Genomic DNA, 27,840 nt, shown 5'->3' with positions numbered 1-27,840 from the left:
TCAAGTAGAACGATAATGAACAATTAAGACCATTTAAAAAAAGTGTCAACTAGCCTATTGGCCTGAAAAAATGGTCCTAATTTAGTTCCCAATTTAAACTCACTTACGAGTTAAAGTTAGATACCTACCGAGTGCCTAGTGGCAGTTTTCAATGTTTTCATACCGTGACGATCGCGTAAATGTAAACGCGAATTTATATGGAATTGAAATAGTTGTGCAGTAGTGCCACTAGATGGCGCTGTTTCAACGGTTACGTTAACGCTAACGTCACGGTATGAAAACATTGAAAACAAGGTTTAATAAAAAAGACATTATTCATATATTATAGTATATTATATTTAGTACAATAACAGCTATCAGTTTTTACAAATATAAACAATGGAATTGATATTCTTATAACAAAGATCATTATTATGAGAGATAAATACAGACTAAAGTTTTTACGTCACTTCAGAGACACAAGGGTTGATTTAACCCCAATATGTCCCAGCCAAGTCTCCAATTCTGTGTTAGGATGGAATAGGAATTTGACAAGAACAACCCGTGGCGTGCACATCATAGACTCTAAAATGCTTTGCCTACCCCAAGGACTCAATACAAACCTGTATTGGACAAGGAATTTTCCAAATGGTCCAAAATTGTATGGAGCCATTGTACCGTGGCGGAAATGAAAGAAAATGAAATTTTCAACTATTTTGAATTAAAGAATTGCTACACTAATGTGTGTAACAATGGCAGATAGATGACGTTTTCAATGCAGTAGTCGTTTTGACGTTTGCTGTCAATTGTCATGTCATAGTTGCTTTAAGGGCGCCATCTTGATATAACTCAAAAACTTGGGTTTTAATTTTATTTATTTCTTTTTATTTAGTTACATTTATTCACTTATTTAAATGTTAACAAAATCTTTGTATTTTTTAAATTTTAATGTGACGGGGTACAAGAGTGGACCTGAAATGGACCATCTCCTTTACTTATAGTGCATGCCCTAGTAAAAAACCTTATGCATTCCACTGGTGTCTACCTTAGTTGTACACCTAGTGCACGCCACAGCGCCAGTGAGTGCATACCCTAGTAAAAAACGTCCATGCCACTGGTGTCTACCTTAGTCGTACACCTAGTGCACGCCACTGAGCCAGTGGGTCTAGTCCCTGGCCAGAGCTTGCGCCACCTGGTTGGCCAGCAGCGAGGCGACGGCCATGTTGGGGCAGTTGGCGGTCACGGTGCTGGTCTGCTCCTCCACTCGCACCGACAGCAGCACCAGGTCCTGGGACGAGGTCATCCTGCCTGCGAACCTGGAAGTGGATAAAGAATTTTTTTTGTTTTTTTTTATTTTCGATAAGTTAGCCTTTGACTACAATCTCACCTGATAGTAAGTGATGATGCAGTCTAAGATGGAAGCGGGCTAACTTGCTAGGAGGATGAAAATCCACACTCCTTTCGGTTTCTACACGACATCGTACCGGAATGCTAAATCGCTTGGCGGTAAGTCTTTGTCGGTAGGGTGGTAACTAGCCACGGCCGAAGCATCCCTCCAGCCAGACCTGGACCAATTAAGAAAACCTCAATGGGCCCAGGCGGGGATCGAACCCAGGACCTCTGCCTTGTAAATCCACGGCGCGTACCAATGCGCCACGGAGGTCAAAATCGTCGACATGGTCTAAAACTACGGAGTGAGATTATAAAGGTTCCGTTTCAGTACTACGTACGTCCGGAACCCTAAAAAATAGTTTACCTAAGCAAGTCTCCCGCGGAAGTGATGCAGGCAACGTTAGCAGTCTCGAACACTCGCCTGCAAGTCGTCGACTCGTCTTCTATCTTCGCAGTTTGTTTGTTGCACTGTGAATATGTGTAAAACATAAAAACAAACTTATGACATTTCTACTGCGCACATTTATTTTAATTATAATTTGAATAATGACTTGTTTGTTAAAAGTAGTCACAAATAAATAATATTTTTCACTATACAATATCTAGAAAAGCCAGAAAGAAATTCAAGCATTGTTCTTTAAAAAAATGTAATATTTAATAGTTTGTACTCGCAATTTTACACTATACGAGTACCTTCCTTTCTTACTTTTAGGAGCAAGTAGTTAACTGTTTCGAAAAATACCTTTAATTTTCTTAAAACTAATTAATTATTAAATGGTTAATTAATAATTGACCATTTATTATTGACTAGCTGACGCCGCGCGGTTTCACCCGCGTGGTTCCCGTTCCCGTAGGAATACGGGGATAATAGCCTATAGTCTTCTTCGATAAATGGTATGGTAATTGCTATCTAACACTGAAAGAATTTTTTAAATCGGACCAATAGCTCCTGAGAGATTAGCGCGTTCAATCAAACAAACAAACTTTTCAGCTTTATATATTAGTATAGATTGGTATAGATTTTCTTAAATCTAATTAATTATTAAATGGTTAATTAATAATTAATTAAAAATTAATAATTAACCATTAAATAATTAAAGTGGTTAATTAATAATAATTAACCATTTAATTAATGATTAAGCAATTAATTAATCACTAATGAAATTATAATATTAGTGTTTTACTTCAGTCATGCCCCGCAGCTTCCTCTGCTCGGCGTCCCAGCGACCCTCCGACATGGTGACGGAGCGCATCAGCTCGCCCACCGGCGGTGTGATCGACACCGACACTTCGCCTGGTCGAATTCACAAAAATTACATTATATATACTATAGATCATAGGTTCCCAAACTTTTTTTTCACAACCCAGTTTCCCTAGCGAACCGGCAATTCATTTAGATCTAAAAATACTTGAAACCGTTACTTTAATAATGAAAACATTAATTTATCAAAAAAAAATTTGGTACAACTTTTTTTGACTTATGCTACAGTGAATGACCACAATAGGGACCAACGAGCCGCTTAGCTCCATGGCGGCGAACAGGTAGGTGTTTGAAAATACAGGTTTCTTTATGTTTTAAAATTACCTATATTTGAAAGTTTGTTACAATAGTAATTCTTTGAATTGTACTTTGATTTTTTTTTAATAATAACACTAATTAATATAAATTGTGGGATTTCGGTTTAAGACGACGGAAACTTCATGGTGTATAAATACATAAACTTCACCTGATTGTTATAAAAAATATAAATAACTGCATACCCAGCGAGCTGATGACGGTGAACTCGATGGGTTGTATGGAGTCAGCGAAGTCGACGCCCAGGGTTCCGCCCGCGCTGGCGCCAGGGGCCAGCCGGGGGATCGGAGCGAACTCGTGGATAGCACGAGCTCCGGTTAGCGTCTCCAAAAAAAAATAATTAAAATCAAAATTAATTAATTTCAAATAAGACTTTATTAGTTTTATCGTTTGAAGTTACTCTTATAGTATGTCCGTAGAACATTTTTTACAATTGATTACTGTCAAGTTAATTTCGTGAGTAGCTTCATCTCCATGAGACGATCAATTTTTTTATTAAATTTTTCATAAAATTCAATACTAACATAAACACACATATACAAGGTAATATACGCGCATTCTTTGTATTTTTTTAGTGTAATATTTTCATTATTGTAATTTAGTAGGGATGTCACAGTTTTCCATACAGTTTTTAACTATTTAGGATAGCTGGGGCACTCAAAAAACATTTTCTATTTATTTTTCGGAAATTCTTAATTCTGGTAGCTAACTGAGTTACCACGAAAAAAAAATTCTGAGCGTCGGGACAAGATAATGTACCACGCAAATTGTAGGACATTGTGGCTGATAAGTTATATAAGCAACAGAAAAAAACAGCTGGTTAGTAACAACTTTTAATAACATACGTAGGGAATTAAGAGAATTCTCATGTATGCAGGTTTCCTCACGATGTTTTTCCTTCACCGATTTAGACGTACCTAATATTTAATTTCTTAAAACGCACATAACTGAAAAGTTAGAGGTGCATGCCACGGACCGAATTGACCGAAAGCAGATGTCATAATCACTGGGCTATTTATCACGGCTCTATAAAAAAAACGGTAATATAATTGAAATATACAGAAGGGCTGGCTCATTTTTTGCGCAAAGGATTAGTCTGGCTGTCCAGCGCGGAAATGCAGCCAGTATTCTTGCCACCATTCCACGTGGGCATGATTTGTATAGTTATCAGTGGCGAAGGATGGAATTTAGATGATGGTAAGCCGTCCCAAAGAGAAGGAAATTCATACAGCGTGATACAAACTCCGGTTTCTTATGTCTAGATACAGTACAACAATGAATACAGTGGCGTGCATAAAATTGTCAATCAGGGTATGCACTAGTAATAAAATTAAGCAAACTGGAAAAATCTGTATTTAATAAGCACTAAGAAAACAACTCTAAGGGTACGCAATACTTAAATGCATGTATGAAGTGCACGCCACTGTGAATATTCATGGATTTTTATAGGTAACCCGTCGGAAATTGGCTTGCATGAACTCTTCGCCGCTGATAGTTATAAGGATAAGTTAGCTTAAGTTCCTTATTGTATTCTTTCTCAATATAAAAAAAATACCTTTCTATTGACACGAATGTTCTCAATGATGTCGGGCGAGTGGTTGGTGAAGGTTATCTCGATGGCGCACATCTTGTTGGAGTAGAGATGCGGCGCGCGCGACCAGCGGCGGCTGGCGCCCAGCCCGCGGCTCAGCACGCGCGAGATCAGCTCCTGCTGCACGTTCGGCACCAGGGACGGGCCCACGGGAGTCACTGCGTCGCCTGAACACATCATCATTAATTAATTGGTTAATCATTAATTAATCAATAATCAATTGGTTAATCATTGATTAATTAGTTAATCATTAATTAACTAGTTATTCATTAATTAACTGGTTAATCATTATTTAACTGGTTAATCATTAACAGGTTAATCATTAATTAACTGATTAATCATTAATTAACTGGTTATTCATTAATTAACTGGTTAATCATTATTTAACTGGTTATTCATTGATTAACTGGTTAATCATTAATTAATTGGTTAATCATTAAGTAATTGGTTAGTAATTCATTAACTTATTAATCATATATTTTTTGATTCTACCACTTGAGTGGTTTTTTACTACAATTAAAAACATGATTAGAAAATAATAAAGCCTAACCTTCGGCGCAGACATGTTATATGTCGTAAAAATCGTAGAGACATTAATAAAAATGTGGACAGAACCTCTGACCTAACCTTGGTCATCGGCTCTGTCAATTACAATAGGTATGCTCTATGCTTAACCTCACTAATCGCTTACACAATAAACTACTCTTAATTTTACTATTCTACCCTGGTAGTTGTGGTAGAGAAAGCACATCGAGCAACTCCCAGGAATTGTGACAAGGGTGTGGTTTAAAGGCGCCTTTTAAAACTAGTAAACCCTAACCAACCCTGCCCGACATGCTCTCCATGCCCACAGTAAACAATTTAAGATCAATAATTACTTTATCACGAAACATTATCGAACAAAATCACTAACGCGACAAGCAGCATGACGCCCTCAAGCTGTTCAACAAAGAATTGAATCAATTAATAGCCCAAGTCACTAATCACTTTCCTTTTCTTAATAACAATACTTAACACTTCACTATTTCACTATACTTAACAAATGGAAGACGATTATTCCATCTCAAAAACGCGATTAGAACTGAACTACTAAATCAGCAGACTAGAGTGGAGGTGGAGGATAATTATTAGGTTTGAGGTTATTGACTTTTCAGTGAGCCAAGCTTCCACGGCGACATATATTATATAACAATGATTACCATCTCCGAGTCCCGGCGGCTGTGTCGCCTGGGGTGACAGGAAGCCCCCACACGTGGGCGTCATGGTGGGCAACGAGCTGGCCACCTCGTCCAGTTCGAGGAGCAGCTCCAAATTCGACTTTTCGTTCTTTTTCTCCTGTATTTCTGACTTTGGAGTTTCCTATACATTACAAAATATAAAATTTAAATACATTATTTTTATAGCCTATATAGCCTTCCTCGACAAATAGACTCCAAGAATACAAAAGAATTTAGATTAGCGCGTTCAATCAAAAACTTCAACTATAGAATACAAGTACATTAGTATTAGCACAGATTTGTACTGCAAAATATTTATTTTTAGAATATTGATCGTTTGATAATAATATAATGAATGTCTAACTCTTAGCTTTAAACTGTCTGATAAAGAGTTATGATATTTATAATAATAACTGTTAACTATATTTTAAACTAACGGACGCCCGCGACTTCGTCCACGTAAAAGTCGATGTAAACTTTCAATTACCCCTACCACTAATTTACCCCTACCCCTACCCTACCTCTACCCCTATCCTACCCTTACCCCACCCATTAAGGCTGCACACGCAACGGAAGCTTAAAAAATGGAGTAACATCTCCCGTTTTCCCAACATTTCCCTTCACTGCTCTGCTCCTATTGATCGTAGCGTGATGAAAAGTATACTATAACCTGCCCAGGAGAATAAAGAACAATTGTACCAAGTTTCCTTAAAATTCGTCGAGTAGTTTTTGTTGTTTCTATAAGGAACATACAAACAAACAGACAAAAATTTTACTGATTGCATTTTTGGCATAAGTATCGACCACTAATCAACCCCTGATAGTCATTATGGAAATATATTTCATGTACAGAAATTATCTCTCTACAGATTTATTATAAGTAATTATATGCTTTTCAGTAAGGATTTTAAGAAAGTAACATACCTTTGGAGCCTCTTTCTTAGCATCCTTGTTCTCTCCGCTACTATCCGAACTCTCCGACTCACTCTCCGAGTTGGAGGAGGCTTCGCTATCTGACTCCGAATCAGACGTCCCAGAATTTGATGACCTAGTGGAAGATTAGCAATTTTATTACTTCTGACTGATGGGGTCCGGAGTCACCCCTACTGGCCCAAGTGGGGTGCCTGACCTGACCTCGGTAAGAGGAGACCTATCAAGACTTGTACTCTATACAGGCTTTGATAGGTCCCTTTCTTACCTAGACTTTTCCTCGCGTGAAACTTTCCCTTTCTTGTTGTTTGCCAGTCTTTTTCAGAACATTGCCAGAATTGCAAATTTAAATTTATTTAAAAAAAATCTCACGGTGGTTGATGACATTAAGGACAATATTTTCTGTAGATGAGGATATGAAATAGGTTCTTTAAAATGAGTATTTCGTTAACTTACTTGTAGTTGTTGGTTTCCTTTGATTTGTCTTCTTTCTTACGTTCCTGAGTATTGTTGGTCGCCTCCTCTCTACAAAACAAGATAATTAAACTAAATAGCTGCTTCATTTGATATACACAACTATGGAGGCGATTAATGTGATTTTAAGGTCTATTCATATCATACCTCTGCGTTTGGGTCACAGAAATTGATGTGCGTGGCACATTTCAATTTGATTTATCCAGAAAATTGTCTGTGACAGACAGACAGTCACGCGAATAATATTGTTATTATGAATGCAACTCACTCGTCCGAGGAGTCCTCCTCGCTGCTGGAGGCGGAGGACGAGCCGGAGGAGGAGGACGCCGAGCCGTCGCTGTCTGGCTCAGAGTAGAATGTCTTGTTTTTCTGCACCAACAATATATAGATAATAGAGTTCTAGTTAAGATAATTAAATAATTAGTATGACACAATTATTTAACATACATAACATAATTATTCAAGTGACGTAAAAAAAGCAGTTAGTTGAATGACGACTTAATTACAATTATTTAAGTGACATGATAACACAACCATTTGAATAGCAACCTAACACAATTATTATTTAAGTGACGTTTATTTAAGTAATGATTGGAACCCTTTAATTTTACGTTTTCGACTTTAATTTAAAGTCATCTCATAACATTTATCCCCGACGTTTCAAAAGTTTTCGTAAACGACTTAACACAATTATTTAAGTGACGACTTAAGACAATTATTCAAGTGACGACTCAACACAATTGTTTAAGTGACGACTTAACACAATTATTCGAGTGACCACATTACCTGAGTGTCGTCAGTGACTTGTGTGACAAGCGTGGCCGAGACCGCCTCCCGCTGCGATGCTCCGACGGGCGCGCGCGGGGCCTGAGGCAGGGGACGGAACCCCACCGCTGCCGAACCTATGTACTGTGAGAGCGACCCCACAGTAAACTGGTCGCGGTCTGGAAACATTATACTATACTACAGCCTTTCTTCATTAGTACTGTTTACCAACAAACAAATTAAAAATGAGGGTATAAATCACTAGTCATTTCACACCTAATAATAATTATAATTAACTTGTTCTTAAATTAATGAAAATAAATTAGATTAATAAGCTTAGATCAAATACATAATTTAAAATAAATAAGTTATGAAATGACATGCGTTTTCTATCTTCATTTCTAATTTCTTTGTTGGTAAGGCTTTCTAGTGGTAAAAGATATTCCATAATCAATTCAATAGATCCAGAGATTACCCTCTCTCTCTATCTCCTGTAAAACAAAAAAATCAAAACAATAAGAATGTACAAATGTACAAATGAAATACAAAAATTAACAAATAAAATAAATTAGCATGGCCTTCAATGGAAGGTCAGCTACAAATGCCAAGCCACCCACAAGCAATTTGCTTAAAGCTGTAGCAGCTAATTGCACAATAGTAATGAAAAAAAAAAGCATTATGAACACGAGTGTACTTGGCTATTTGAGAAAGACTCACCTTTGAAATTGCTCTGTATAGTTGGTTTCGGTTTGTCCGGGCAGAATATCTGCGCGGCGTACTGACTGAGCAAGCCGCTCTGCTGCGGGTCAATGAACCGGCGGAGCATGCGTGCTCTGTCGCGCACGTCGTAGCTCGCGTCGTACCGCGCCAGCGAGAGCACGTACTTGCTCAGCGGGACCGTGTCCGGCTGGGTTATGGACAGCTTGACGGCTAACGATAGCAGTTGCAGCTTCACTAGCTCGTCCTAAAGGGGAAAATATAAACCAAACTAGCTATCGCGGTTTCACCCGCCTGGTTCCCGTTCCCGTAGGAATACAGGGATAATATATAGCCTATAGCCATCCTCGATAAATGGGCTATCTAACACTGAAAGAATTTTTCAAATCGGACCAGTAGTACCTGAGATTAGCGCGTTCAATCAAACAAACAAACAAACTCTTCAGCTTTATAATATTAGTATAGATAAATTCATAAATGAGAACCGTGATTGACCAGTGGATGTGACCCCTGCCTCCTATTCCGGAGGGTGTGGGTCCGAATCCAGTCCGGGGCATGCACCTCCAACTTTTCAGTTGTGTGCATTTTAAGGAATTAAATATCACGTGTCTCAAACGTTGGGTGAAGTTGGGCGCGCGGGGGCATTGCTACTCCCTCCCGGCCCGCGCGGACCACTGTGAGTATTACGATCGAACATGCCAAGCTATAAGATAGCTGATTTTAATCATATACATTTATACATCTATACTAACACTATATAGATGTAAAGTTGGTGGTGTTTTAATGGATCCACTGGACCGATTTTCAAAATTCTTTTTTTTTTTTTTTTTTTTTTATTCTTTACAAGTTAGCCCTTGACTACAATCTCACCTGACGGTAAGTGATGATGCAGTCTAAGATGGAAGCAGGCTAACTTGTTAAGAGGAGGATGAAAATCCACACCCCTTTCGGTTTCTACACGACATCGTACCGGAACGCTAAATCTGCCACTAGAAAGCTACGTTATTTGTGTGCTGTATTTTGTCCTCGAATGAGAATACGGGAACGGGAACCACACGGGAGGAACCATTGGGCGTCGGCTAGTAATTTATAATCAATTGGAAAACACCTGCGCTCATTTGCTCATCACACAAATATTTCCCAGTTGTACTGTATTGTGTAGCTGTACAGAAAGCATTATTTATGATATTGTGGGGGAGGTATTGTGGTGGTATAAATAAAAGGGTATTTGATGAAATTAGCTCAGTTGTTTGTTAGGCAGCGTGAACACCGTCAAGCTGCCAGTCGTGTTGGTGATTTTGTGCAAATTATTACTCATAAATTGTTTAGTGTGGTCAAGGAGAATATATCGGGCAGGGTAGATGGGTGTCAATGCATTCTAAAGGGATCTCTTTAACCTACACCCAAGGTAACAAGTCCTGGGTGGTGGGTTCCTCTAAGTCTTCCCAGATGTGATTTATTTACCTACCTGGTCGGCAAAGTTGGCAGCCATGTGCGCCAATATGGCGGCGGCGCGCGGGTGCTTGGCCCCATGCTCTGCTACCAGCCACACAGCCGCCGCACGCGCGTTGCCTGCCAGCCTGCCAAGTATCCCATCATCACCATATTTTCCCATGAATATCCACTGCTGGACATAACCCCCTGTAAGGTTTCAAGTTTTCTAATGCGTCCCCTGACAAGACGACAGAAAACCCAGAAGAAACTCAGACTTTCGTCCCCATCGCAACGAAGGACAGAGAGAACGATATTTTCTAGTCTGGAGATATTTCGTGGTATATAGTAGGCCTATAGTATTACTGGAGTCTAAGGTATGGTATAAAAGTTTTGAGCTAGAACCAATTTGATAAAAAAGAAAGAAAGAAAGAAAGAAAAATGCGTTTATTACACACCAGGACATCCAAGACAATACTCTGCGATGTGTGGTATAACCCAGAAAATGGCCCCAGCTCAGCATAATGCTACGTGATCATTTGAATTTGATGTTTTCGGTACTAGTGGGAAATTGATTAAAACTGCACTTTCCGGTGCATGGTTGCCATTGTAATTACCATATATCACGTCCATTGGCTCTTCGAACCATTTGCCTTGCCAAAGTCCATGAAAACTTAAGATCTGCAAATACTCAACTAGTAGTTTCGTGGGTAACTACAATGGGGATGATGACTAGGTTTGAATATATTGATTTTTATGATACATTCGGGTAAATAAGGTCAATGTTAACTAATTTGTACATAAAAAGCAAAGATTGTCTGGATATTTGCAAAATAAATAAGATTATAAAATTTCAAAATCTATTAATTTTTTTTATCGTAATTAGATGAAAATTCATACTGTTTTAGCTTCCTTACATTAAATGTGACATTTTTTAATAAAGAAACTATAAACATAAACGCACAAATAACAAAGATATTAGCGATTTTGTTTGATACGCCCATACAAATCTAACGATCAACGAGCCAACGACGTCACTTATTCATGCCATTTTGTATGGAGCGTTTTTCAGGGATCCGCGGCAGCGCCGCAAATCTGACCCTCTAAATCCTTGTAGCTCCGAGAGTAATGATCGCAGATACCCTGTTCCTTTTACAAAATTGCTTTACTATTAGCATACTCTTAATTTATATACAATTTAAAAAACTGTCATCATCCCTATTCTTCTGTTGATTCGTTTGTTTCGATAGCGTTAAGTGACTCCAAGTCACTTAAAGTGAAGATTCGCTGTTCCAGATTATGCAGTATTTAGGATTCGGAAAGCAGAAAGTACTAAGATGAACCGGCAAGAAATCCATCATAATTAACTTATTCTTCTTATTAATCATATTTGACGGCCTCCGTGACGTAGTGGTATGCGCGGTGGATTTACAAAACGGAGGTCCTGAGTTCGATCCCCGGCTGGGCCGATTAAGGTTTCCATAATTGGTCCAGGTCTGGCTGATGGGAGGCTTCAAGCTTTGTTAGTTACCACCCTACCGACAAAGACGTATCGCCAAGCGATTTAGCGTCCCGGTACCACGTCGTGTAGAAACCGAAAAGGGTGTGGATTTTCATCTTCTTCCTAACAAGTTAGCCCGCTTCCATCTTAGATTGCATTATCACTTGCCATCAGGTGAGATTGTAGTCAAGGGCTAACTTGTAAAGAATAAAAAAAAAACTTATATAATCTACAGATATACCTGTCAGTTCGAAGCAGTTTGGCGGCGCGGGAGACAGCCGCCTGCGCCGAGCTGGCGCCGCCGCCCACCACGCGTTTCACCACCACTACCGCCTCGCACACCACCCACTCTAAAAACAACAATAGGAAAAATTTATCATCTCTTGTTGAACAGCAAATTAATGCCATAATACCATCGATCGTAGATCGTTAGATGGGCCCCGAAGCGACGCGGAATTGTCATTGGTTTCGCAAATACTTACGAATGAAACGTAACAACTTTCTCATTCTTCGTGTTACGGCTTGTGTTTTTATACTTCCAAAATGATCACGAAGTCATAATTACGGGACTAAACAAGAAAAAAAACAGTAAAATATTTTTTAAGTCACAGCATGCGCTTGTTGCATACTAAGATAAGATGTGCGTGCACGTCTTTGAGTAATGACATAACATTGTGCGTTCTTTAATATGGAGGGGCCCATCTAACGATTTATATCGACGCATAATACAGTATGGCAGGTATCAGTATCTGTGAATCACGATCGAGTCTCATTATGGCCTGAATAACAGTGGACGTTATCCAGTGACGTTGTAGGGGCATCCCCAGGGGATCATTCAGACGATGAGTATCGAATTTAATCTCTATTTTTTGAGAATTTGACACTCAGCGGGTGAATGATCCCCCGGAGGTGCCTCTACAACATTTAAGAATTCCATTGTAATACTCATAAGTAAATATTTAGAATGTAAAACAAATATGACTTACTGTCGTTGCTTGACAGCTCGGCTACAGCGAGTCTTCCAAAAGTCTGCATCGTTGATGCCATAAAGTCTTCTCGCTCGCTGATAAGTTGAAAGGGATAACTATAGAATTTACTAATTAGTGTAAAGGAGATAGAGATATTTTACCGTCTTTGCTGGACAACAGATGAAGTAGTCCATTGAGGCAAGTCTCGGTTTCAGTGTGAATGGCCACAGCGAGTCTGCCAATGGCCTGTATAGTGGCTGCCACAAAAGCCTTGTCGCTCGATGTGACGTATGTCTGGTACTCCCTCAGCACCACAGCAGCGCTGGCTTCCGTCGCCAGGTTTGTGAGGATCTCGAGTTTCAGGAGTTTTATATGCGTAGGGTCTGAGTTTCGAACGAAGAACGATTTTAGGAACGGTTCGAAGAGCGACTGAAAAGTAAAATAATGTAATAAAATTACGAGTAAAGTATTTTGGCGCACGTAAATCGTTCAGTCGGGGACATAAAGTTGTAAGAATGGGGATGATGACTAGGTTTGAATATATTGAATTTTATGATACATTCGGGTAAATAAGGTCAATGTTAACTAATTTATACATAAAAACAAAGATTGACTGGATATTTGCAAAATAAATGAGATTATAAAAGTTCAAAATCTATTAAAAATCTTTTATCGTAATTAGATGAAAATTCATACAATTTTAGCTTCCTTACATTAATTATAGTTCATTTATTGAAACATGTCACATTTTTCAATAAATGAACTATAATTATAAACGCACAAATAACAAAGATATTAGTGATTCTGTTTGAACGCCCATACAAACCTAACGATCAGTGAGCCAACGACGTCACTAAATCGTGCCATTTTGTATGGAGCGTTTGTCAGGGATCCGCGGCAGCGCCGCAAATCTGACCCTTTAAATCCCTGTAGCTCCGAAAGAAATGATCGCAGATACCCTGTTCCTTTTACAAAATTGCTTTGCTATTAGTATACTCCTAACTTATATACAATTTAAAAAACTGTCATCATGCCTATTGTTCCGTGAATTGGGTGGGATACAGTGGAGGGACTGAGTGGTGGCGCTATAGAGCGTCTTTATAACCGACTTCAAAAAGGAAGAGGTTCTCAAGTTGATTAGTATGTTTTTTTTTTCCTTTTTTATGATCGATTACCCGAAAACGCCGGGACCAATTTGAAAAATTCTTTTTTTGTATAAAAGGGTATACTCCCCATGTGGTCCCATTGTCCCATAGAATTCATCATTATCGTACGATCCATCCACATCTTTTGCTGTGTAATCCTTCATGGATTATTTTAGGTTAGGAGGGAAGATAACTTGAGCAGTGAAGATATATAATATCCGTAGTGAAGCTAAGTATGGATGGAAATGGGATGTAAAAATAAAAGTTGCTCTCACCCGTCTGGTGACAGTGATGGAGGCTATGGAGTTGAGCACAATACTCTGCACCTCGATCGGAGCTCGCAGCAGGCGAACCAGTGCTTTGGCTACAGGAGGCAACTCTTGAGCTGAAACAATGGTATATTCAACAGAAGAACATAGGAAACATGTTGAGAAACCTAATATTAATTTTATTAGACTTGGAGAATCGCAGAAAGCTGTCAGCAGACAAATTCGTGATATTTTTTCGATTTAGGTCCCCCTTCAACTTACATTAATTGCATTACGTGTTACTTGAACATCCGTTAAACGAAGAGATTTCTGTCTAAGAAGAGTAGTTGAAGAATATGGACGATTTGAACAAGTGTTGTGGAAACCGTCGATTGGATGTAAGACCGTCAAATCAACCGTCAATTTTTGGCAAGCTCTAAGGTCAAAACCAAACATTACTCTTCTTTAAAAATAAAAATTGATTTATTAATATAATCAAAAGCAAATCAGTTGATAACACTGACCAAGGCCACAATGGTAGAATAGGTGTGTCATCATTACGTCGACGCCATTTCTGCATTGCAATAGCATTTGTGCTGTTCCTTCTCACTTTTGTTAATTGGCATTGTGGGACATATTTCTTGCATGCTGTCGGATTCGTAGAACGCATTCTTTCTCTCACTTAAGTCATCATCATTATCATCAGCTGATGGACGTCCACTGTTGGACATGGGCCTCTTTTAACGACTTTCAAAACAATACAGTTTGGAGCTGCCAGCATGCGTCGACTCCCGGCAACCCGTTTATTATCTTTAGTCCACCTAGTAGACGGTCGACCAACACTGCGCAGTCCATTCCAGTTGGTACCCCAACGTCAACCGACTCTTTTAACTATATTCCCCGCCCATTGTCACTTCACTCAATTTTGCGACTCGTTGATCTAAGTCAGTAACTCTGGTTCTTCTTAAGAATATCCTCATTTCTGTTCCGATCATAGATACTACGAGCTCGATCTATCGCCCGCTGAGTGACTAAGCCTTCTTATGAGGCCCGTAGCTAGGGGCCAAGTCTCAGATCCGTAGGTCATCCCTCGCTCTCGCTGCAGTAGCCCTGGGTGAGGTGAACGAGTCACATGTACTAGACTATGCACTGACCGGGCCCGCAGTGGTAGAACAGCTGCGCCACCGCCATGACGACGCCGGCGTTCCTGCTCTGCAGCAGCGGCTTGGCGGCGCGCAGCAGCAGGCGCAGGTCGGGCTCCACGCTGGGCGAGCTGCTGGCGCGCTTGTCGCTGCCGTCGCTGTCGGACTCGTAGAACGCCTTCTCGCTCTCGCTGGAGTAGCCCTGGGCGGACAATTACACGCTGATAAAGTAGCTTTACGTTGGTGAAAGAATTTTCAAAATTGATTTTAGGTTTATACGTGAAAGCATAACAAACAATTGCTGCGAGTCTGTTTTTCACAAATCCCGCGAGAATCATGGATTATTCGGGGATAAAAAGTAAGACTATGTTAATCCAGGGTATAATATATTTCCATTCTACATTTCAGCCAAATCAGTTAAATACGGCGTGAAGCAATAACACTTACACACATACTTTCGCTATTTCTAATATCGGTGTAGTTCATGTAATAAATATGGACATATAATATAAGATTGCTATATACTCGTACCATGATAAAAAAAAGTACTAATAGCTAGATGGTGAGACTCCCTGAACGAGTATACCGACTGTTTGGCGTTGTCTGCGGCAAAGTCAAACATATGATAACTTATGAGATTGTTTGCGTAATATGGAACGCTTTTCACTGCTATCCACGCGGCTATTGAGGTCAACACACCATGTAAAATAAATGTTTTTTTTTTCTGATTATGAAGGCTGCTTAATGACACCTCAGCGGCGTCTACGGGGGTTTGGGCGAGCGCAGAAGCATCGCCTGATGGGGCCCTAAGGCAGAAGCAGAAGATGTGGGCGGGACGTCTCTCTAAGGGTGTCTCCGCTGAAACTCGGACCTCGGCTGAAAGGGCCGTTCTGGAAGGGTGGTTTGGCCTGAGCGTATCAGGCCGAGCGTCCCCGAAATCGTCGGTTATTTTAACCCATGGGGAAGCGAACGTCAGATATGGGTAACTTCGTATTCGCCGGCGAAGACGCTGTGTAGCTTGTGTTTGTGTTGCCTAGGAAGCATTGTCAGTCGTTATGTCATCGTCATGATCTTAAAGTCTGTTTTTTCGGGCGTCTAGATCGACAATCGACGTTGAAATCAGGATGTAGTTGCAAACCTCAACCACTAGTTGTATTAGCAATGGGTAAGGTGGTAGATAAAACGAGGATAACTCACATCATTGTTGGGGTCGGGGAAGCAGGTCTTGGCGTACACGGTGAGCACGTTGAGCAGAGTGAGCTGGCCCCACTCGTCCACGTCGGCCAGCAGCGAGCACAGCTTCCTGTCAAACAACTGTTAACCCTCAAATACTCGCTTTCTAGCTTCCACGAAGTCCCAACGTTAGCAGAGTAGCGTAGCAAGCAGTGGCGTAGATAAGTAACTATGGGCCCTGGTGCAAATAAAAAAATGGGGCCCCACTTTATCTAAATTGCCCCTGTACTCCAGTGGCACGTCGATTCTCTTTCTACGATTGATCACGTGACCTGTCGATAGCAAATGTCATTCTCATACATTTTTCTAGTTTTTGAAGCGTTTGCGATCGTAGAAAGAGAATCGACATGCCACTTGGCTATAGGGGCTGGTTAGGTTTTAGCAAGTAAAAATATATACAAATACATCAAAATGCTAAGTTAATAATCAGCTCTTTTTCCTTTTCCAAATTTTCTTGGTTCAGTTCGATCACGATTTTTCACAAAATCAGTAACGCGACTAGCAGCGTGACTGCGTTTACGCTGCCTAACAAAGAACTGAGCTCAAATTATCAAATACCCTTTTATATATACTATTGCACTCGTAACAACTTCACATGTAAAACTACCCAAGTACTCGAGGAATTTGTATATAGGTTATGATAGTTTAAATATAATTTACTCCACCTTGTTAACAAAATATGAGTTGGTGGGTTTACCTGTAGCTCCTATGAATGAGGCTCATGCGGTCTCCGCACACTTCATTGAAGGCCATGGCTGCCGACCCGACCACCAGTGGCGCTTTGTCAGAGAGCAACTTGTCTATGATCGCTACTAACTCTTCTTTTTGATCTGGATCTAAGCTATAAAACAGGCAAACAAGTATAAGTATAAAAACTACCTATACAGGGTGCTCGGGAGTATTATCCATAACTTCAAGGTTAACAAGTCCACTTAAAGGAGCCGAACAGCATAACTATTTTTTTTAACTAAAAGTAATTCAAATAATTCCGATTATCCGGCGTGTGTATGTAACACACGCCTTTATCTATCCTTGCATAAAATACGTAATCGTAGTGGTAACATTGTCGATATCGACGAGATATTGCAACTAGTACTACGCACTTCACTAGTAGACTACTTCATGATATTTATCAACGAATAAGTTTGGCTAAATCATAATAGGTATAAGGATGCTATATAAGGGACACAATTTCAGATCTATTTACAGAAGAAATATTTTTTACCCCGAAAATATTCATTTTAGAACACAGTCATGTTCCTTAGGCATTTTTAAACAGTTCAGTTCAGTTCAGATCAGTTTAGTTTAGGCTAAACGGCTGAATTTTGTCAATTTTGACAAAAATCAGCAAATTCAGCCGTTTGAAGCCATTTCAGCCATCTGTTTTGTCTGAAATTTGTCAAAAAATTAAGATGACTTTTGGTATAATAGTATATGGGACCTTCAAGCAAAACATAGGGTACTTTTTGAGCCTAAAATAAAAATAGAAGGGGGTGAAATAGGGGTAGAATGTAGGTATCCTTCATTCAACAAATGTGTTCATAAATCATAAAAAAATATGAGATCTTAAAATGTGTCCCATAAACACATCCTTATGAAGTAGCCAAGTTTTACGTATTTTAAATTGCAAGGATAGATAAAGGCGTGTGTTACATAGGCAGTCGGAATTATTTGAATTACTTTGTATGAAAACATAAAAAGTTTTATTAGTTATGCAATTCACCATCAAGTTATGGGAAATACTCCCGAGCACCCTGTATATGCTTGTACCTGTTGGTCAGTTACTTACCTATACAGCTTGGGAATGGCGTGCGCGGCCGTCTTCCTGACATACGGGCTCATGTCACTGGCCGAGTCCCGGATGGCCAGCATCACAATGGGCACGATCATCGGCACGCGGATAGACGATAGCACGCGCAGCGCGCTCGCGCGGATCAGTTGGTTCGGATCCTGAAGTTAAGGAAGTTAACGATTTTTTTTAATTAATTCAATGACAATCAAAAATTAGCATTGATTGCAAAGTACCCAGTCGCTCAGTTCGCAAGTACAACGTATTTCCTACACCTTGCTACCGTACTAAAGTTGCTAGCCATTCCTCCATTAATCGAATTTCCTCCTTCAACATCAACCTTTTTAATTCTAAAACGATCTGCTTCCGTCGTAACGTTATAAACTCCCTGCGCAGGGAAGTGTGAAGATTAAGTGTAGGTACTTTACTTTTTTTTACTATTAATGTGCTCTTTCTTTTTTGTTCATTTTTGCTTTCTTTATTTGTTTTATTTTTTGTGTTAATTGTAGTTTATATTGTTTTATAGTGTGTTTTTTTCTACTTATATCTTAAGTATTTCTGTGTCTACTGTACAAGCCTGTACTGTATTGATGTTTATGTTTTAAATCTGTATTTCCAGTATATCTATTTTATATCATATTATGTAAATTATTTTGTGTGCATAAATGTTGTTGGCCTGTTTAAATAAATAAATAAATAAACAAGTTAGCCCTTGACTACGATGTCACTTGATGTTAAATGACAATGCAGTCTAAAATGTCTAACTAGCCCCGTACATAGCCTAGAAAGATCTTAGCACAAGTAAAGAGCATGGGTAGGATATTGGGTAGGGAAGGTGAGTGTTAATGTATTCTAAAGGGATCCCTTAAACTTACACCCAAGGTCACAAGTCCTGGGATGTGCTTGAGTTGTTTCCTCTACCACAAAATGATGGTACAATCACGTAAAACTAGAATAAGGAAGCAATTTCCAATTAATAAAGGATGTGCAAACCTTCAGTGCTCTTTGGAATGTGCTAATAGACAGTAGAGCGAGGTCCTGTTGCTCCTCAGCATATCGAACAAGATACACATATACCAGCTTCTTCACCTCTATGTTTTTTGATACCACATTCTTTACTACAGCTGGAAATCTGCAAAGTAAAATTTAATTTATTATTATTTTTTCACATTTTTAAATATCCCCAGAGGCACAATTATCCGCCCTCTTATATAATATGACGCGAGTATATTAAAGTGGGCGGATAATTGTAGTGTTAAGTTTTTTTTTCATAAAATCTCTTGGTCTGTGCCACATTGCAAGAATCAGTACACGACTAAGGGTCCCGTATGAGTTCTAAACTAGCCGGGCATGCTCTGACATTGTCTCACGTGAGTTTTAGCCATGTTTCATAATAAAATAATTGCAGAACTTCATGGTGTATGTAACAATACTTAGCTATTATTATATACACCATGAATATATATTCTGCCATCACCCTAGAAATATCAGCAAACAAGACAAAACATTAAATAAATAAATATTACAATTGAATAGTGTAAAAACCGACAAGACATTCGAAAAACTTTTTTAACATACAAAGTATGTCATAAAACAAAGTTAAATTAGGTATTAGTAAAAAAACACAAACACACCGAACATAATTGGTTCACTTACAAATCAGAGGCATTTCTCCCTTTAGCAATCATGCCGATAATTCTTTTCATTGCCTCCAGTTTCAAGGAGTCCTTTGATCCATCCAGCATGAGCTTCAAGTCATCATTCCTATGAAATTATAATTTTTTCATCACTTTTATTTGATAAACATAAATAGGACAATGAATAATCAAGATCATTCCTTCATTATAATCAAACACAAGATTACCCGTCTATACTAATATTATAAAGGGGTTAAGTTACTCAGTTTATGGGGTTGTAGGGGGTAATCTCTGAAAATTCTTTTACCAATGGAAAGCAATGTTATTTGTGAGCATCATAGGCTATATTTTATCCCTGTATTCCCGGAGGAACAGAAATTATTCAGGTAAAACCACAAGCCATCTGCTAGTATGATAAAAAAGAATTGGATTCAATTTTCAAAAGCAATTCATTGGAGATCAATTATTTTTATGTAAAAGGAAGGGGGATTGCATTTTTTAAGCTAATTAAAAACAAAGTAGACATTTTAAATTGAAATTGAAAATTCATTTATTTCAAGTGGGCTCAGTTTACAAGAACTTTTGAAATGTCAGTTGACTATTTGTAAAGATTCTACCACCGGTTCAGAAGGCAGGTTCTGCTGAGAAGAACCAGCAAGAAACTACAGTTATTCTTTTTTTAAAAAATTCAGACATTTAAAGTATGTTTAAATGTTTTAGTTTAAATCTCTTTTTTGTTAGTACAAATGAATATTTTAAAATTATTTATCCTCTTTAATCTTCACCATCTTGCCGATTCGGCGCGGCGAACGGACGTGTTTCGCGCGAGCTATGCATTCGTTAATTAATTGATTTTTGTGCGAGGAATTTTCCGGGTTTTCACAGCTAATACTGTGCATAGTGATAAGACGTTTTGACTATATTTATTATTTAAGTTTAGTGAAATTTTGGTGCAGTTTTAGTGATCTATGGAACGACACTTGTCAACTACGTGGGGTTGCAAATCCCAGCTAAACCTCAGATTACATTTCTTAGTTTAGAGTTCGACGACCGCGCGCCTCTCGCATGCGTGCTCATGTTTACTTGTTTTTCTGGGTCAACACGTGCCGCGCCATCCTAGCCTACGAAGCGCGACGCGTAGTATCGTTGACAGTTCATTTTGACAACTGACAGCTGCCACTGTCAGCTGTCAATTGACGCGTAGTGACGTTGACGTTTTGACTTTGACAGATGTCAACTGGGTTTTTCACAGACTATTAAGTCGGACCAATCTTGGTCGGTTCGGCTAAGTGCCTTTTATACGTGCGCCAATACACGAACTCTGTTTCATCAGTGCACGAACTCGGCGCTAATACACGAATACTGCTGAAAAATATTTACAAAGAGAGAACTAGGCGTAACATGGAGACAGAGGACGAAGACCACGCAGGGCCTTCGGCCTCCCCCTTTACCCCGCGAGCCGCTCTGTCCCGTACGCCGCCGTCGGGTTTTGCGGCGGTCCGGCCTGATGAAGTATCGGTGACGATACCGCTACGCTTCACTCCAACCGCCTCGGACCGCTCCCAGCCTCCTGCTGCTGCTGCGAAGCGGCCTTTGACGTCACCTGAAGACCGCCAGCCTGCGGATAAGGTGCGCATGTGCCAGCCTGCTCTGCAGGTGCCGCGCCGACAGATCAGCGCAATGATCCCCTCGCAGCCAGGATACGCTTGCGGTGGTTGCGGCCCTCACTCTTCGGCTGGCTGACACGGAGGCTGAGCTCTTTCGCGCGCAGCAGAAAATAGCCAACCTAGAGGCCCAGGTTAGTGAGTCGCCTCCACATACTGCCCCGGCTGCAGCAGCGCCCTCGTATGCGACGGCGCTCAAATTTAAAGGAAAATTTGCAACGGTTTCCATCCCGCAGGAGCAAGGCCCCGTGCTTGCGTTCTACCCAGCTGCTGAAAGCGTAGACACATTCAAGACAGCGGAGGACACGAAAGCGGAACTGAAGAGAGTGGTGGACCCACGCGCTCTGGACGTGCAAATTACTAAGGTCCGAAAGGTCGGGAACGCGGGAGTTATTGTCCAGACAACAACTCAGGAGTCTGCAGTCCGCCTACGCAGCGCAGCCCCCCCCACGTTGCGTGTCACGGAGCCGAAGCGAAACCAACCTCGGGTCTGTATTCGAGGCGTTGATGGGGACCCGTCGGCCGAAGCGTTTCTGGAGTCTCTGCACGACCAAAACCTGCGGGGTTCGCAATGGACGCCAGAGAGACTGAGGGCCCAAGCAAAAGTCTACAAGAGGCGCGGTCGTGACAGCACAACCAACATAATTTTGGAATGTACGCCCGCGCTCAGGGAGGCGCTGCTTAAAAAGGAGCGCCTGTTTATTGGTTGGCAAGCGGTCGACGTAATGGACTATTTGCAAGTTACGTGCTGCTCCAAGTGCCAAATGTACGGGCACCCTGAGAAGTACTGCAGAGCGAAGGAAGACACCTGCGGAAAATGCGGACAAACCGGGCACCGTAAGGAATCCTGCAAATCCAAGGTGGCTAATTGCGCTACCTGCCACAGGTTTGGCCGTGACAGCGCTGGCCTCCACCCAACTGCTTCTAGGGACTGCCCGGCGAGACAGTATGCGGAGCAACGGGCTGTCCAATCAATTGATTACGGCCAGCTCTAGAGGTCCCACAACCCTGAAGATCGGCTACCTAAACTTAAACGGCGTGGTGCTAGCCAAGAGCGAGTGGTTCCAGTAAGATCAGGAATTCATAAGCTCGGGTATCAACTATGGTTACTTTTTTTACCTTTTCCACAACGTCGCTCACGTCCGTAGGACCTACCACCTTTACCTACTGAAAGGCCCACCCTACACGTGTCCCCTGGGTGGTGCTAAACGAGCGACAACGCCGAGTCACAGGCGGCGGTTAAATAACCTGTCCGTGGCTACCACAAGCCCTGAGGACCTAAATACCCTCAAAAAATGTGGCAGTAGTGCCTTTGGAAAGTGCTACTGGTGTTCTTCCCAACCCCCCTTTTATTATGAAATGTCTTGCAATAAGGAAAGTGATTTGTCATGCCATCCGGCTAACCCCCGGCGCTCTCTGGTATCCGGGCTAGAGAGTGTGAAATCTGTTACCGAAGACACCACTGGAGTGAGTAACCAGGCTTCAGTGCATGTTAATGTTACTGGAAAGAAACTAATTCAGCAGGCTTTTCATCCCAGCCTATTTGTGAGAACAAGGAGCATGTCTACAGGTAGTGCACCATGCTTTAGTAATACAGAACCACCTGTAGATCTCACTGAACACAACAACAAGGAATCCCAAACACATACATCTGTTCAACACCCTGAGTGGCAGAGGGTACCTACAATCAGAAACCCAAAACGAAAGAATATGTCGACCACACCATCACCAAAAGGGAACATGCCAGTGTCAAACCAATTCGGATCATTGGATATTGATGTAGATGATTCTGAAACCCTACCTACAAACAATAAACAGCATGTATTCAAACCTCCACCCATCATGCTATATGGCATTGAAGATGTTGCAAAACTGAACGAACTAATCAGATCAAAATTAGATAAAGAAGAGTTCACCATCAAAATTGTTACCCGAAACCAATTAAGACTTAGTTGTCCGACTATAGAGTCTTATCACTGCCTTATGAAAATAGTAAGAGAAAACAATCTGATTGGACACACCTTTTCTAGAAAGGATACAAGACCTTACAGAATTGTAATTAAGAAGCTCCATCCAAGTACACCTAAAGAGGCAATACAAGAAGCTATAGAGCAGTCCGGAAACACAGTTTGTGGTGAAATAATAAATGCTCGATATGGACCTAATAAAATACCACTATCGACATTCTTTGTAAACCTAGACCCACATCCAAACAATACAGAGGTTAAGAAAATTACCCATATATTCAATACAAAGGTCATTATTGAAGATCCAATAAGAAAGGCAAATGTGCCCCAATGCAAAAGGTGTCAGCAATATGGCCACACTAAGAATAACTGCCTTAGGCCATATAGATGCGTGAAATGTGCAGAGAGCCATAACACAGTAGACTGCCCAAAAAAAGACCGGAATACCCCAGCAAAGTGTTGCCTCTGTTTAGGTAATCACCCAGCAAACTACAAAGGCTGTGAAGTTTATGTAGAAATCAACAAAAGAAAAAGAAATACTTCACGAAGAGACTATATAAAACCAAGAAAACAAACAGAGGATAAAGACCAACAACAAAGCACTGGAAAACAAGAAAATATACAAAAATTAGATAGACCCTTCGCATCAAAGGAGAAGGAAAACGCATATACTAGACAACACTCCTCAAGCCAGTTTAATACTAGGACATATGCAGAAGTCGCTAAAATTCAGAACAAAGATGAAACTACAACAGAATCTAAGCTAGAAATACTACTCACAAAACAAGCTGAAAAGCTAGATAAATTAATAGACCAAATGTCAATAATGATGAACTTATTGACCACAGTAATACAAAAGATAATCTAATGGCTACTCTAAGATTGGCAACATGGAATGTTAATGGTCTGATTGGACATAAGAGTGACGTCGAACTACTATTGAAAATCCACAAAATAGACGTACTACTGGTTTCAGAATCTCATCTTACTACCAACCACAATTTTGCTATAAAAGACTATATAACATACACAACACCCCATCCTGATGGAACTGCCCATGCTGGAACAGCAGTAATTGTAAGGAAAGCTTTGAAACATGATATCCTTGAAGACTACAAAACACCTCACTTACAAGCTACAACCATTGTATTGTACGATAATCATGGGTCACTTACTCTCTCAGCTGTTTACTGCCCCCCAAAACCAAACCCAAAGGAAACTCACTTCACAGAATATTTTAAAACGCTTGGAAATAGATACATCTGTGGTGGTGACTGGAATGCCAAAAACGTGCAATGGGGATCACGACTAACTCTACCTCGAGGCAGAGAACTTAATTCAAGTATAATCAAAAATAACCTCAGTATTTTAAGTACAGGTGAACCAACTTACTGGCCTACAGATCCCAACAAATTACCGGACCTCTTAGACTTCTATATATATAAAGGGCTATCAAACTTGTATATAAGTATAGATAGTTGCTATGATAGTTGCTCAGACCATACACCAGTACTAAGTACGGTTAGTACATCAATAATTTCAAGACCCGCCAAAGAATGTCTATACAACAAACAAACTGATTGGTCAGCATTCAGAAAATATATTGATACTAATCTATCGCTAAAAGTTCCACTCAAAACGAATGACGACATTGATGAAGCAGCAGAAACCATAACAAACATGATACAAACTGCAGCATGGATTTCTACACCGGATATAAGATACACGCCAGGTAGTAACAACTTACCCATGGATATCAAAAATAAGGTACTAGAGAAAAGGAGGCTCAGAAGAGTTTGGCATACTAGTCGTCATCCGTTGGACAAAAAGGCGCTAAACCTGGCAGCAGCGGAACTTACATCCTATTTAAAAGACGTAGAAAATGACACATTGAAACATAAACTGATTAATCTGTCTGCTTCGAAAAACAATGAATATTCATTGTATAGAGCCGTAAAGACTAACAAAGCTTCGCCTGTAATCATAAAACACCCACTAAAACTAGATAATGGTACATGGGCCAGGAAAGATAATGAACGTGCGGAAGCCTTTGCCAAGTTTCTAAGTGAAGTTTTTACTTCAAATAACGGCGACCCAGACACTGATAGAGAAGTCGCAGACTTTCTGGATAGCGACCTTCAACTAAGCTTACCAATAAAAAGCTGCACCCCCAGAGAGGTCTGGAGAGTAATAAAAGAACTTGAACTTCACAAAGCTCCAGGATTCTGTTTAATAACGGCAGAGGTCTTACTACAACTTCCAAGAAAAGCGATTGTCTTTGTGACTCAGCTTTTTAATGGCATCTTGAGAACATCCCACTACCCGTCTATTTGGAAAATTTCGGAAATTATTATGATACCGAAACCTGGGAAGCCACCGCATCTAGTCACATCTTATAGACCAATAAGCCTACTACCAACATTGTCCAAGGTATTTGAAAAAATAACTCTGTCCAGACTCAAAACCATTCTTCATGAAAGGGAAATTATTCCCCAGCATCAATTTGGATTCCGAAGCCGACACTCCACTGTGGAACAGGTACACAGAATAGTCAAACAAATTAGAGAAGCCCTAGAAAGTAAACAATATTGCTCTGCTGTTTTTTTGGATGTTCAACAGGCTTTTGATAAGGTCTGGCACAATGGATTGCTCTTTAAAGCCAAACATTGCCTCCCACACAACTTCTTCATGTTACTGAAGTCATATGTCAATCAGAGAATATTTCGAGTGAAAATCAATGACGCGTTTTCGAACTTCCATGACATTCAAGCAGGTGTTCCCCAGGGTTCCGTTTTGGGTCCCACACTCTATTTATTATACACTGCAGATATTCCTATCTCGAACAGCGTACTCACCGCTACATTTGCTGATGATACAGCTGTATTGTGTAATAACAAAGACGCAAATATGGCTTCAAATATTCTACAAGTGCACCTGAACAAGATAAATTCATGGATGATTAAATGGCGTATCAAAGCTAGTTCCACGAAGTCAACACATGTGACATTTACCTTGCGAATGGACGAATGTACTCCTGTTAAACTGGGACTTGATATTATCCCCCATAGTGACACCGCAAAATATCTTGGGATACACCTAGACAAAAAACAAACATGGAGAACGCATATAGTAAAAAAGCGCGATGAACTAAATCAAACCTTCAGAAAACTTAACTGGCTTATGGGAAGGCATTCGCATGTCTCACTCAGTAATAAATTGCTCATTTATAAAACAGTAATAAAACCAGTGTGGACCTACGGCATTGAACTGTGGGGCACAGCCAAAAACTCAAACTTGGAAATATTACAAAGATTTCAGAATAAAGTTTTAAAAACCATCACAAATGCTCCATGGTTCACTAAGATATCGGAACTACATGAGTATCTTGACATAAAAACAGTAAAAGAAGAGGTTGAACTCAGATCAATGTGCTATAAAAATCGCATAAACACCCATGAAAATAAACTTGCTACTGCCCTCGGTCATCCAATAGATGTTAGAAGGCTAAAGCGCGCCTACATATGGGATCTCATGTAAAAAAAAAAAAAAAAAATCAAAATAATAAGAATGTACAAATGTACAAATGAAATACAAAAAATTAACAAATAAAATAAATTAGCATGGCCTTCAATGGAAGGTCAGCTACACATGCCATGTAGTACCCACAAGCAATTTGCTTAAAGCTGTTGCAGCTGATTGCACAATAGTAATGAATTATAAAAAAAAAAAAAAAAAAAATCTTCACCATCACAACAGCCTATGGATTGTGTGCAACCAGCAGCTCAGACTACACATTTCGTGAAGAGAAAGAGACATAAGTGTTGTCGAAACTAATATCTCTTTCACCCCAACAGTACAATATTCTGCTATTGGGCAACATTTCTTCCTATTGCCTCTCTCTCGAGACATGTCATAGTGCCCATCAAAGGCCTACTGGTCGACCTAGTGCGTAACCTCATACAGATTGATAAACCAATAACTCATGCATGCCAATTGTAAGTGAATCTTAGGGTTCTCTCTTTGTACTTTCTCCTGTCAAAAATCGCTCAACACACGCAGTCTCATAAAGAGTAGGAGACACAAGAAGTTCGGTAAAATGATTTTTAAATTTTATAAGTAAAAATCCCGGCTTATTAAAAAATAGGACGTTGGTTTACTTCTTATAATCAGGCTGGAAGAATGCTCCTGAGGCGGGATCATTGACCGGATACTCCACTTCACCCTGGACCACCTTATCATTGTTGTAGGACGACGTGCTCGTCATTTTGCTTACAATTACTTGTTCACTTTCTAATACTTAAAATAAACAAAAAATCGAAATTCGAAATTACATCCTCAACAAGTTCGACTTTTGACGTTTTGACATCTGACAGCTGGCAGATGGCAGCTGACTTTGGCAGTTAGGTACGTAGTGAGTTTATATAGTCTATGGCTATTCTAGACCTCAGACGAATTAGGCCTATATGGACTTGTA

At 40.0% G+C, this 27,840-nt stretch overlaps 1 protein-coding gene across 1 annotated transcript; it reads right to left on the bottom strand.

Annotated features, from left to right (window-relative positions):
• Positions 1–311: 311 nt before the first annotated feature.
• Positions 312–27,738, bottom strand: LOC112049292 (AP-3 complex subunit beta-2). Its single transcript, XM_024087131.2, has 22 exons — positions 27,524–27,738; positions 19,755–19,862; positions 19,092–19,230; positions 18,099–18,259; positions 17,007–17,150; positions 16,274–16,379; positions 15,089–15,278; positions 13,962–14,071; positions 12,703–12,970; positions 11,815–11,923; positions 10,110–10,221; positions 8,642–8,888; positions 7,946–8,103; positions 7,428–7,528; positions 7,142–7,210; positions 6,680–6,803; positions 5,738–5,897; positions 4,503–4,705; positions 3,133–3,271; positions 2,556–2,665; positions 1,736–1,839; positions 312–1,295 (listed from the first exon to the last, which is right to left on the bottom strand). The coding sequence occupies exons 1-22, from the start codon at positions 27,628–27,630 to the stop codon at positions 1,145–1,147; spliced, it is 3,120 nt and encodes a 1,039-aa protein (XP_023942899.2). The 5' UTR covers positions 27,631–27,738; the 3' UTR covers positions 312–1,144.
• Between the last annotated feature and the right edge of the window lie 102 nt (positions 27,739–27,840).

Source organism: Bicyclus anynana, chromosome 17 (genome assembly GCF_947172395.1).
Source record: "Bicyclus anynana chromosome 17, ilBicAnyn1.1, whole genome shotgun sequence".
NCBI classification, from domain to species: domain Eukaryota; kingdom Metazoa; phylum Arthropoda; class Insecta; order Lepidoptera; family Nymphalidae; genus Bicyclus; species Bicyclus anynana.
Note: the sequence above shows the minus strand (reverse complement) of the source record. Positions and strands in the feature narration are given on the sequence as shown.